Genomic DNA, 13,020 nt, shown 5'->3' with positions numbered 1-13,020 from the left:
GAATCGAATCGAGGGAGCTCACAATCTCGTTAGCCTATGTCAGTTCGGGTCTCAATTCGTTCCTGAATCAAAATTATAAATTGCACCAAAAACTAAACAAAAAAAAAAAAAGTACCCCAAAAAAAAAAAAAGTAAAGAAAAACTAACCAAAAAACGTATTTTTTTTTTTACCCTTTTAACTCCCCAACTCTGATGCGAAACTGATTCGTTTTATTCGACAAGCCAAGAAGTAACAAAAACGGTCCAAGATGGGTGAAGAAGGAGGTGGCGGCGGCTCCGGGCGCAAGGATCTCAAGGGCTTCCTGATGGACTTCATGATGGGCGGTGTGTCGGCGGCCGTGGCCAAGACGGCGGTCGCTCCCATCGAGCGTGTCAAGCTGCTCCTGCAGGTCCAGGAGGTCTCCAAGCAGATATCGCAGGATCAGCGCTACAAGGGTATCATCGATTGTTTCATCCGTATACCCAAGGAGCAGGGATTCGGATCCTTTTGGCGTGGAAACTTGGCCAATGTGATACGTTATTTTCCCACCCAGGCACTCAACTTTGCATTCAAGGATGTCTACAAATCGGTGAGTTGCAAGGCAGTCCTGGTGGTAATCCTAGTAATAATCTTCTTCGCTGTAGGTCTTCCTTGGAGGCATCGACAAACATAAACAGTTCTGGCGCCATTTTGCCGGAAACTTGGCTTCCGGCGGCGCTGCAGGTGCCACGTCCTTGTGCTTTGTGTATCCTTTGGACTTTGCTCGAACTCGGTGAGTTATTTCTTCCACTATCCTACTTTTTTTTATAAAAATAATATATTTAATATTATATAATTTTAGACTCGCTGCCGATGTGGGCAAGGGCGGCAACCGAGAGTTCAACGGCCTGATCGACTGCCTGGTGAAGGTCGTGAAGAGCGACGGCCCCATCGGATTGTATCGCGGCTTCATCGTCTCCGTCCAGGGCATCATCATCTATCGAGCGGCCTACTTTGGCTTCTACGACACGTGCCGCGACTACTTGCCCAACCCGAAGAACACACCCTTCTACGTGAGCTGGGCCATCGCCCAGGTGGTGACCACGGTGGCTGGTATCGCTTCCTATCCATTCGACACGGTGCGTCGTCGGATGATGATGCAGTCGGGTCTGAAGAAGTCGGAGATGCTGTACAAGAACACGGCCCACTGCTGGGTGGTGATTGCCAAGACAGAGGGTATCGGTGCCTTCTTTAAGGGCGCCCTGTCGAACATTATCCGCGGTACCGGCGGCGCCTTGGTGCTCGCCATTTACGACGAGATGAAGAAGTACTTTTAGCACCGACGGCGAGCCTCGCTCATCATCGGGAAATGATCGGCTGTCGGTTCGGATACGCATTTGGCCATGGCCGTTCATCCACAACGAACCGGAGCCGTGTCGCAATAACCACCAGACGATAACCACCAGTGTCGTCCCCCCACCAATCCCATGTCTAGAAGTAACTTCATCATCCGCCTCCCCCCCAGTAGTTGCATCCTCAATCGAATCCGAATCCGAATCAGTTTCAGAAGGAAACGGTTAACGAGAATAGCTGTAGAAGCGTCCAGTAAGGAGCAGAAGCAGCAGGAATACCATCATTAGAATCAGCATTAGCATCAGTACCAGTGCCAGTTAGAAGCATCGCCTCCACTAATCAGCAGCGCCACCACGCCGGATCATGATCAGGAATCACCCGAAGGAGTAACCCGAACCGAGTGGAATCAAGTGTCAAATGTGTACGGGTGTGGATCGGTGTGTTCGGGGGGCCAGCTGTGAAACCGCTTAAATTATAAGAGAGAGAGAGAGAAATAAGAGATGTAGAACCATTAAGATATAGCCCATTGAAGATAACCCGGATATCCGACAGACGATTTAAAATGCACGAGTATGTTTCCCCCCCCCAAAAGATTTTAAAACTCAAGAGTTGCGCGTACGCAGTGGTTGAGAAAATACAAATAATTTATTGAACTTGACTCTCTGCCGTTACTATTTAATTTTTGTATTCATTTATTTATTTATTTTGTGCATATGTGTGTCGAGGATGTCTGTCGAGGAACAGCCATTATCCTTTCCCAGTTCCCCTAATGGGGAAAACTGAGATCCTGTGATTCTTCGGGTGACTTTAATCTTAAGCTTTAGCATCGGCATTATAAGTTAGGGCATTAAAAAATAACATTAAAAACATATCAAGTCGCGAAGTTCCATTGAGCTCTCCATTCCGGATGTCCTTCAGTTCAACTATGTCCTCTGTCCACTGTCCTCTGTCCTCGCATAAATAACAAACAAAAAAAAATGAAAAACGGACGAAATTACACTTAATCTGTTAACAAATAGAAGTAATTCTACACTAAGTTCCGTCCTGGGGTTCGTCCTGATAGCTGATCCTTCGGACTTCGGACTTAGTGGGTGGCTCCCGACCGGTGCGCCAAGAACAGGAAGTACGTGCCCGCCGCATAGGCCAGGAAGTTGAACAGCCCGAAGACGCCGGCAGCTATGTTGGATCCCGTGCCCGGAGTGTCTCGCACATCCGACCACCTGGCCAGCTGGACAATGAACCCGATGAAGTACAACAGCGTCAGTACAGCGGTGGTGATCAGCTCCTGCAAATGGAAGACAGTATTTAGGAAGGATCTTAGGGATTAACTGTATTTGTGGACTCACCAAGAATACCCAGTTGACGGAGACGTTGAGGGCCTCACGGATGCCCAGGAAGTAGGCGAAGATGAGCAGGATGGTGATGATGAACGAGACCACGATCACGAACATGAAGAACGAGGTGGCCGAGGTCAGGGGCGGAGAGGCCAGGGCCATGCAGATGATGCCCACCACCTGGAGGAGGAGAATAGTTCTTTGTTGTGAAATCATAAACTAAAAAGTTACGGCTAATAATACATCTTAAGATACACTATTCGTAGATTTCCAAATAGAACTGAGGCTATAACAAGTCCCAATGTTTATTCTAGAACATTATTCTTCCAACAAACACCTTGGATTGTCTAGAAACTAGACCATCTTGTAAGAATATATAGTGTAAGCTTGTATATATTGTATCTAGAAGATCTACAGAGTATCTTCTATAAAGTGTATAGTCTATAATAGCCCAGTTCTGTAAAATATCAGTAGTAGTCTCAGTTCTAGTCATAATTCTCTCCACAATTCCCTCCCGAAAAGACCACAGACAGTGACCTGGCATTGAGGACGGACGGACACCTCCCAAGGTCGCTGTTGGAATTCGGAGTGGGAATGCCATGATGTCACCTTTAATTGGAAGCAGAATTTGAATGCTCGCTGGGAGTGACACGAGTAGGGGCTATATGGGCTATGGGCTATGGGCTATGGGCTGGAAAAATGGAAACGACAAGATCCATAAACACTTGGGGGAACTGATGTCTTTTAATGAAAATGGCATCATTCTATAATTGCAATAATATGTCATACTTTTATTCCAAGACTTAAGAGAGTTATCTAAAATATACTATGTGCCATGTATTACAATATAATATATATTTCTCATTGTATTATAATATTAACTCATTCCTGCACTCATTCCTCATGTATTCCATGTATTTCTTTACTTTATTTTATTATTTGTATTGCATCCTAGTACTTCTATCTATAACCCTCATAAAAATAGGTATATCTATTAGATTAAGATATATCTATCTATTTTTAATCTCTAATAACCACCCAGATCTCATCTTTACAATCTTATATGATATAGGCTTAATAACTAATAGCAGATTTGTATTTTAAACCTCCTCAAAGACTATATTGGTGGGGAATGGAACCAGATAGTCCTCAAGAGCGACCTGGCGCCTGGATGACGTTGTGGTGTTGGCCAGGTAATTAAAAGACAATCAGCTTTTGGCGACACAGACAACAAACACGACACAACAGACTAAACAAAAAGCCAATAAGAAGGGGTGTAGTCTGGTTGATAGACTATATGATACCTGGTACTCATTTCTCTTCTGGTAGTTATTTTTAAGATTTCGTACGTTTGATGTCCCTTAGTCTATTGCCTTGTGAGATGATCTATAATATCTGGTTTATAATATCTGTATATAAAATACCTGATCTATAACATATAAATCTGGTTTATAGACTAAATGATACCTGGTACTTCTTTGTCTTCTGGTAGTTACTTTTAAGACCTCCTATCTCTGAGATAATCTTGTCTATCTGACTTAAGAGTTGTTCTATATAGTATCTTTAATATCTGATCTATAATATACATAATCTGGTTTAAATACTATATGATACCTGGTACACCTTTCCCTTTTTTTGCGCATTTTAAGACCTTCTGGCTTTGAGGTCCTCTTGTCTGTTGCCTTGTGAGTTCATCTATAATATCTGGTTTATAATAAATGTCTATATAATATCTGATCTATAATATACATATAAATCTGGTTTATTGACTATATGATACCTGGTACTATATTCTCATTTTGTAGTTAGTTTTAGGACCTCCTGCCTCTGATATCCTCTTGTCTATCGGACTTGTGACTTGTATCTGACTTGATCTATAATATGTATATGAGACATCTGGATGAATTCTAGCTTTCTAGAACAGATCTAGTAGTATTATTCCCATATAGAATATACCCATAGAGACCTGGGAGTACCAGGTATTTAAACACGAAAGCCAGCAGGTGCGCACACTGGCTCTTGTCTCTTGTCTCGGCCCAAAAACAAAAGACATCCGAAAAGTGAAAGCTGAAAGTTGCTGCCGGGACGGGCCGGGCCAAAAGCGACCTGTTGATGGCAACATGTTGGGTGTTAAGGCCCCTCCCTCCTCCCCATCCCTCTTGTGTGTGTGTTTTTTTTTGCAAACAATTAATCAACAAGAGAGGGACCGCCACAAGATCAAAGGTTGATTGAACTGTCGGCGATTTGTTGGTCTTCGATTGCACTCCTCCAGTGTTGGGAGGAGAGTAAGCAGAACACCCCCCTCTGACAGGCATATCTGACAGATGCTTGCCTCCGTTTGTAGATACTGTCACCACTTGTATCACACCACGAGCTTGCGTCACATTCCGAGAGGGAAATATTTGAATTTGTATCTTTCTTAAACATAATTTATGGCCAGTTTTCTGTGCATATTTGCATATAGATGGCTATAAGCAGCCGTTTATTTCGGTCTGCGTATGATTTCGATTTCGAAACGCACCACCAGGCAGGGCTGGGCAGTGGCCGGGGAGTACTCCTACATATAGTATGGTAGTATCCATATAGTATGGTCATGTGTAGGGCCTGGTAACGGACCGATCCGCCTGGTCGAGCATGAAAAGACCGTAATCGAGTTCCCGATCCCAGCATAATTATTCAGAATTATTCAGTTTATTGTGGCCAGCCACTGACGCGGAACGAATGGATGCCAATATGGATCAAGTTCTAGGACTTGACACAGACAGAATACTAGTGTATTACTAGGGAAGAGGTTAATAGATCTTGTAATAAATCTACTCCCATATATCCACACCTATATTATTGCCTTTAAAGATCTCATTTCAGAATCATTTCTCTCAGTGATATTTGAAGTTCATTGGAAGCCTCACAAGTTTCAGGGCCCAAGAGATAAACCGTAAGATAGCATTGATTGCTTCGGATAGATAAACAAGGTGCAGTGCCCAGATACTAAGTAAAGAAAAGATAAACTATATGTATCTATATCTATATGAGGTATGGCTTAGTAATTGTTAGCCAGGTTCGAACACTGCCTCCAAGATGAGCTCATTTTGTCGTGCACTCGAGTCACTTAGTCAGCGGCAATTACCTAAAATACTCTGGCATTTGCATAGCGGCGTGCAGCTTGTACAGTGCGTTTCATAAGGTTGATATTCAAATTATACAGTATAAACTAAAAATACATGTTTTTGTTAAAAGTTTAGAGAGAACAGTAGAGTCTATCATGGGAGGTTTGCTTTTACTGAGATATTCTATCATATAGTTTGAAAAAATCATATTTTTCATTATATTATTATTCCAAAAATACAATATAGATAGTATAGTTCTTTTTTATAGAAAATAAGAGGTATTATTTGGTTCATCATAGAGATGTTAAGATATTCTATTATATTGTTAAAAAAAAACATATATTTTCTCTCTAAACTTTAAGCAGAACATAAACTGTTGGTTATTACTATTATGTAATTATCTGAATATTAATCCTATAAAGGATTATAATATTTTTACAATTTATCAGTGCAATTTATCGTAGGATAGATGGGGTATTTTGTTTATTTATATAGTTTTAAATAGTTTTAATAATTATTATACAGCTTATTTATATTAGTTTTAACTATATAGTTTTATAGTATAAAAAAGCCTATATATTATATATTCTATAATAGGATAATAGATAATAATCTTTCATAAGATTAATATTGAAATAATACATAGTAATGCATAAAAATAAAATAATAAACTAAAAATACATTTTCTGTTAAAAGATCAAAGAGAACAGTATTGTTTATAATAGAGATGTTAAGGTAATTCCATTATAGAATATACTTATATATAGTATAAAAATCATATATTTTCTATTACAACATTATAGATAATAATCCTCCATAAGATTTAAATTCAGATAATAACAAAATAAACTAAAAATACAAGTTTTCTTAAAAGTTTAGAGAGAACAGTGCACATTTTTCAAAGAAAAGTTGAGGAATTTAGTTTATAACTCGGATGTTCAAGTATTCTATTATATTCTTCAAAAGAAATCACACTTTTTCCACCCAAAGAACGTGGTCTAAGACCTGATCCCTACATGGTATAAATTCTATCTCTAAGTAGTGCTTTACATTAATGTCTTTCGGCTTCCCAGCCCCCTATATGGCCAGATGCTCCGACAAGCGATCGCATTCTCGAAATCAAAACAATCGCAGATTACTGGTTTGAATGGCTTTCGGGAACTGGAACTGAGTAAGGCTTTAACACCCACCCACTTGGCCCTCTCCCTCTCCCCAGTCCTGGCCAAAATGACACCGAATGTGTGTCATAATTTCCGCTTTTGGCAAGAACATTAAAATTAAAATTAAAATTAAAATCCACGACATTAGCGCGAAACAATGTTGTGTGCTGTAGAGGATCGGATCTGGTGCTGGCTTCCATTTTCCAAAATATCTTACGTAATGTCTATTATAAAAAGTTCTCAAAGTTCTACAATAAATCGTGCCAGTTCCGATTTTGCATACATATGTATGTATGTATACCCCAGACATGTGTTCTGGCCACATCGCATCGTGTGTGGATCAAACTTGGCCATGGCATGGATCCACCATATATATAACACATATATACCATATATATCGGTCTGGCACATAGCGAGCATATAGTTCTTTGGCTCCAAAATGCTAATTGCCATCAGAGGCAATCTTATCGCTCCTCGTTGGCCGACGGGGGCTTTGGGCCAATTGGTTTTCAGCTTTCCAGCTCCAAGAAGGGTAATACTTTCGGGGGTTTTAGTCCGGCACCAGTCCGGCACCATCGGGGCGGATGAGTAATGGGCTTTCGGCCAAATTAGCAATTGGCGGTCAGGTGTCAGGCATTGATTGCCTTATCTCTTCCCCCTATTGTCGGTGCTACCTGCTGGCCAGAACTGATAACGGGGCGTATGAGTAACGCTCGATTAGCCTTCCCTTAGCCATCCTTCTAACCTCCCTTCTAACACCTGGCTAAGTGACTCACACTTTGGCTGGTAGTGGGTAATTAGGGCGAGTTTACATCTATCTCTGAGTACTATTATTTATTTGCCTTGAAATTCCGCTTATTTAGACCATCTAGACCTTAACTTGGCCTGCAAATCACATTTATCAGGAACATATAAGTTTCTTTTCACTTTAAAGACAATATTTACTCCTTAAGGTTATATTTCCACCATAATTTCCAAACACAATCACTATATCTATACCACTATAGTATTATGTCACTATCCAAGGACTAGATAAATATATGGATAGATATATATTTTAGACCACCTCTAGAAGTTCCATCCTCTTTAATACTCTTTTAGAATCATTATTATTTTCTCAAAAAAAGAATCTATTTCTGCAATAATTTCCAATCACATCCACTGTATCTACTATACCATTATTCCATTATATCTTAACCCTACATCCAAATACTATATATATAGGATAACCTCTAGAGGTTCTATCCTCTTTAATTTTAAGAAATAATGCAAATAATGAATGGAATCTAATATTTTTCCTAGAAGAACCTAATTCTAATATAAATTACAAACATATCCCAGTACAATATCTAGAATCTAGATAGTAAGAAAGGATATAAGAAATTGGAATATTTTTACTTCATTACTTTATAATATTAACCCTTCAAGGATCTACACAAGATTCTACAATAAATCTCAAACTACTCTATAGACTGACTCTACTTAGTCTCTCACCCACTCTTCATAAATATATATAGATCTTTGTATCTAAATAATAATATAAATATCTATATCTATATAAACTTTAGGACACCTTTTTAAATTTCTCCAAAATAAAGAAAATAGAATACTATATAATTCCAGAATTTCAAATATTTACCCTTTAAGGGTATCTATGTCTAATATATCACAGTATAATAGCAACTTAGAAAGATATCACATATCAAAATATAATATTTTAACTCTAATATATAATAATATACAATATTAAGCCTTCGGGGATCTAAATATGTCAACAATAAATTCCAAACATATCGATCCAAAGCTCTAGAGCAGAACCAAGTTTTGGGAACCAGACAGGTGTATATACATAAGGTGTATTTCAAAGTTTTTTTTAATTGAGTATCTTAAGTGGAACACTTTCATATATTTATTTAGTACTCCGGGACTATCGGCCTCTATCGGCAAAGTGTTCAGAACGATAAGATTAGTTGGCTCGAAATCCCATTTGGGACAAAGAAATTTCCTTTTCTGGCACAATTCTTAGTTATTTTTTCTGCCGGGTCAGTATGAGGTAGTTGAAGATCTCCCAGAGGACTTTCTTAACTTGTATCTATCAGATCTAGTAATGGTCTCTGTGAAAAGTACCTTTAATTATGGTATTATCTTGGTTAAATAATCGGAGCTAGTCGGGATGGGAAATCAATAAATTCCCACTTAATAACCGACAGTTTACGGCCCGATGGTAATCGTATCGGTAATTTCGGCCCCCATTCTCCTCTCTTCGGGCCACTAACCACCAAACCCTCCACTATAACCACCTATAACCGAAGCCAACTATTTCATATTCATATTGATTTTGTGGCAAAAAAAAAAAAAGAGAAATAACGAGCACTTAATAATGCATTTTTCATGTGAAGTCTGGCAGTTGGCCCGGCCTGTCGCCAGGATCCTGCTCCTTCCACTATCCTTTGTTTTAGGGGAACTAATTATAAACCCTATTCTAACCGATTACTTGCTGAAATTTTGATGAGAAGGTCAGCTCGAGTCAATACGGACATGACGTTCGTAAAATTGCAATTCATTTGCCATGAACTTTCCATCCAATTCTAGATTCTAAATGCGACTAATCGAAGTCCTTGCATTTTAGATCTTGGGACTAAGGAGAATATTAAATTAAGGGGGTTTTCAAAGGGGGTTATATATTTTGAAAAGGTTAAGAGCTATTATGATTCCTAGATAATAGTTTTAAGTTATGGGGCGAAAGGAGTTGGAGTTCTTCTAATGTAACTCTTAAGGATTAAGAATCTAAGACTATATAGACCATCAAAATTATACAAATTTATGATCTATTTAATGATTATTCTAGGAATTTAATAAAAACATAAAGTGGCTTACAAGATATTTGAAAAATTGCTAAAAATTCTAAACATATTTAGTAATATTTCAGTGAAATAATGATATTGTATTGCTTAGTGAAATACTATAAATATTAAATAACTATTAGAATAATTATAAGTAATATAATATAATATATATATATATATTATATAGAACTACTCTTAATTATAATTGATTTAAAAAAAAAAACAAGATAATTGTTACAGTCCATAAACAAATAAATAAAAAAAACATTTTTGTACAACTGTTTATCTATTTTCTTTTTTGTTTAAATCCCCAATTAAAAACCCAAATCAAATATTAAATAAAAAACAAAGTTAATTGAATGCACACCTGTATCTGGTGCTTGGCATTCCGTACTTTGTATCTCACATCTCGTGTTGGCGTCCAACGGCCGAAATGTGGGCAGTGTGGGCGCCAAGAAAATACCTCTGGCATGAATGGAGGGCGATCTCGGCCTGACATGGCCAACTGGTGGTGGCGGTGGTGGCGGTGGTGGCTGTGGTGGCTGTGTCAGTGGTGCATGTGGTTCTCTGCCCACACGGAGCGGAGCCGTTTTGTGTGCCCATTGTGGGATAGAAAAGGAAAACTCCACACCGTTCCATTCAAAATCAAGTTTGTCGAACGGCAGTGGTGCAGTTGTTGCATAATTTTGTTGCCAAGAACCGGAGAACCGGAGAACTGGAGAGCTGGAGTGTCAGCTCACATGTCACCAGTTGTCAGTTTTTGGCGGAGCCAGTTGTCTCCGCCCGCCTATCTTATCCGGCGCTAGTCCGGCGGAATGAGATCCTGACATACCTATATACCACATACACACAATAGGTATTCCTAAAGGTATGTATGTGGAATATAGACACCATTATTGGGTCTATTTGTAGAGCCCAAACGAGGGGTCTTTGGCTCGATAAAGAGTGGGCCTGGGAGCCCGATAGATAGATATGGGTTGTGTACCCACCACATATGAAGATAAAGGGTTCCGAGTCCTACACTGCAGACCCTATTGGGGCTTCGATTTTAGATACTTTAATGAATACTTTGAAATATAAACCCCCAGATTCCTATCAAAATTATATTTTTTAGATATTATAGTGCTACTTACGAACTGAACAAGTTTTAAAATTCCCGGAATAGTGCGGTAATAGTCAGTATTTAGACGGATAGCTCCCCAGGATGCTCCTTCGCTGGAGGGATTACCGCCTCCGGGTGGTCCATTTGTTGTTGTTGTTGTTGTGCGTTCAATATTGACCACGGTCTCGACCATATTGTTGCTGTTTTTTAGTGACTGATGATGGGCTAACCTGACAGACTGACAGACAGAGCGGCTAAAGTGGCTAGGTGGCTAGGTGGCTAAGTGGCTAAGTGGCTAAGTGACTGGGGGAGTTTAGTCTTAGCTGGGCAACTATTTTTAAACACTTGTCGCGCGGTTGTCACAAAAAATAAGTAAAAAAATATCCACTCGCTCGCTGTCTATATGTTCGCTGGCCGATCGGCAATGTCTCTATAGGTAGGTACTACTAGCAGTATATGACACCCTCGCGCGTTGCTTATTCAAAAAAAAAAGCAAATATTTATATGTACATATATATATGTATATATATATATATATGTATCCGTGTTTGTGTATCTGCGTCTGAGTTGTATCTTGTATCTTGTATCTGGTAGTTAGCACTTGGCAATCCGTTCGTTGCTCTGACCACGGCGGACGTCTGACGACTAACTTGTACTGCTAACTGAACTGACTGTGGAGCCACCGCATCGACCGAAGCGAACTGAACGAACTGGGTTGAATGGATTCATGGGTCCCCTGATCAAAATATTGCAGACCGCGGGAATGCTAGTGCTGCACAGCGCTTGCAAGGAAGAGTGCTGGAAAACGTTAAGCTTCAGCGCTTCTCCCTCTCTCTCTCTCTCTCCTGTTTTTCTAATTGGGAATATATTTACGATATAATTGGGAAGATTTTTTAAATTCATATTTTTTTCAGTACTATATATATTTATTTAAATAAAAACGAAACATTCTATTTATTCATCTGAATTGAAAGATAACTGTTATAGTACGATCTTGTTTCGATTTCTTTTCTACACATATACATACATACATACTTATTACTGGGAACAGTCGTTCACATGGGTGACGAAAGGCACTAAATCATGATTTTTTCCAAAAACTTTACCAACATTTTCCTATCCTCGGCGGTAGCTCTGAATTAAGAATTGTTAAGCTAAAAATAGTAATAGTGGAAGATAAAAAATACCCAAAAAATGTTCTATTTTTCCCGAATAAAAAATATCAAAAAAGCAATTTCATTTTTTTCCAACTTTCTGAGTTAAAACTTTTCATATCTCAGCTAATTCCAAACAGATCTGGGTATCTCATACCTTCCCTCTTTTGGACCTTCTGGTAGAAACAAAATAAATCAAAACCAAACATCATAAATTTGGAGCCATTTTTGGAATTTCTGACGAAAATTACAAAAAAATTATAAATTTTATTTGATATTGTTTACTTTTTGCGAAAAATCGACGGGGATTGAAACTCTGAATCGCTTGAGAAATAGTTCAAATATTCGTTTAAAAATGCATACAAAAATTCAAATTTTCAAAAAATAAAACAAAGTATAAATTGCGGTTAAAAATTTTTATTTTTTTACTTGACTGATTCAAAATTGTTACACCATCCCGAACTTAGAACTTCAAGTATCATAATTTTCAATCAAAATATGGCAATAAAAATGTTGACCCCTTTTTTATAACTTTTCAAAGGGGTTACATAATGATTTCCACCAAAAATGGAGTTAAATTTATTTTCTTTTCATATTAATGATCATTTAATAAAAAGTTGACAGAGATTGAAGTAATGACTATGGACTATGTTTTTTAATATGTTGCAATATATTTAAAACATAGCTAAAAAAGTGTGTGAAAAGTATCTAGATGCTGGCCTTAGTTTTGTTCTGGAGGTATCATTTAGACGTCAGTGCTCGCTTTCTCGCTGGGTCACATATTTGCGAATGGCCTTGTGGACAGCCCGCCCACTTTCCCCCACTATTTCCCTATGTTTCCACCAATAAACTAGTTTTCTGCGCATGCGCCACGGCGTCCGGGCACTGCAATCTGCCATCTCGCTCTTTTTCACCTTGTTTATGGCGTCTTAGACTCTTTTCCACAAAAGCGCCACCTGTTGTTGGGAACTTCCTTAAATTCCCCAATTTCCCTTAAAAGTACTC

At 38.7% G+C, this 13,020-nt stretch overlaps 2 protein-coding genes across 2 annotated transcripts; one reads left to right on the top strand and one right to left on the bottom strand.

The window, feature by feature from the left end:
- Positions 1-30: 30 nt before the first annotated feature.
- On the top strand, positions 31-1,970 carry LOC6502977 (ADP,ATP carrier protein). The gene is made up of 3 exons (XM_032453038.2): positions 31-569; positions 625-752; positions 822-1,970. Exons 1-3 carry the CDS (start codon positions 249-251, stop codon positions 1,294-1,296), a joined length of 924 nt encoding a protein of 307 aa, XP_032308929.1. The 5' UTR covers positions 31-248; the 3' UTR covers positions 1,297-1,970.
- Positions 1,939-11,624, bottom strand: LOC6503132 (CKLF-like MARVEL transmembrane domain-containing protein 3). Its single transcript, XM_001963447.4, has 3 exons — positions 10,893-11,624; positions 2,659-2,826; positions 1,939-2,597 (listed from the first exon to the last, which is right to left on the bottom strand). Exons 1-3 carry the CDS (start codon positions 11,052-11,054, stop codon positions 2,397-2,399), a joined length of 531 nt encoding a protein of 176 aa, XP_001963483.1. The 5' UTR covers positions 11,055-11,624; the 3' UTR covers positions 1,939-2,396.
- Between the last annotated feature and the right edge of the window lie 1,396 nt (positions 11,625-13,020).

The sequence above is a fragment of the Drosophila ananassae genome, chromosome XL, assembly GCF_017639315.1.
Source record: "Drosophila ananassae strain 14024-0371.13 chromosome XL, ASM1763931v2, whole genome shotgun sequence".
In the NCBI taxonomy this organism is placed as follows: Eukaryota; Metazoa; Arthropoda; class Insecta; order Diptera; family Drosophilidae; genus Drosophila; species Drosophila ananassae.
This window is presented reverse-complemented; position numbering and strand designations above follow the sequence as displayed.

What these genes read in the sequence shown, in the direction of transcription:
- LOC6502977 (XM_032453038.2), top strand. Translation starts at nt 249, where the DNA reads ATGGGTGAAGAAGGAGGTGGCGGCGGCTCCGGGCGCAAGGATCTCAAG. An exon ending in TCAAGGATGTCTACAAATCG is followed by an intron (nt 570 to 624) that starts GTGAGTTGCAAG and finishes TCTTCGCTGTAG; the next exon opens with GTCTTCCTTGGAGGCATCGA. An exon ending in TTGGACTTTGCTCGAACTCG is followed by an intron (nt 753 to 821) that starts GTGAGTTATTTC and finishes ATATAATTTTAG; the next exon opens with ACTCGCTGCCGATGTGGGCA.
- LOC6503132 (XM_001963447.4), bottom strand. Translation starts at nt 11,054, where the DNA reads ATGGTCGAGACCGTGGTCAATATTGAACGCACAACAACAACAACAACA. An exon ending in TTTTAAAACTTGTTCAGTTC is followed by an intron (nt 2,827 to 10,892) that starts GTAAGTAGCACT and finishes CTCCTCCTCCAG; the next exon opens with GTGGTGGGCATCATCTGCAT. An exon ending in CCGTCAACTGGGTATTCTTG is followed by an intron (nt 2,598 to 2,658) that starts GTGAGTCCACAA and finishes TTCCATTTGCAG; the next exon opens with GAGCTGATCACCACCGCTGT.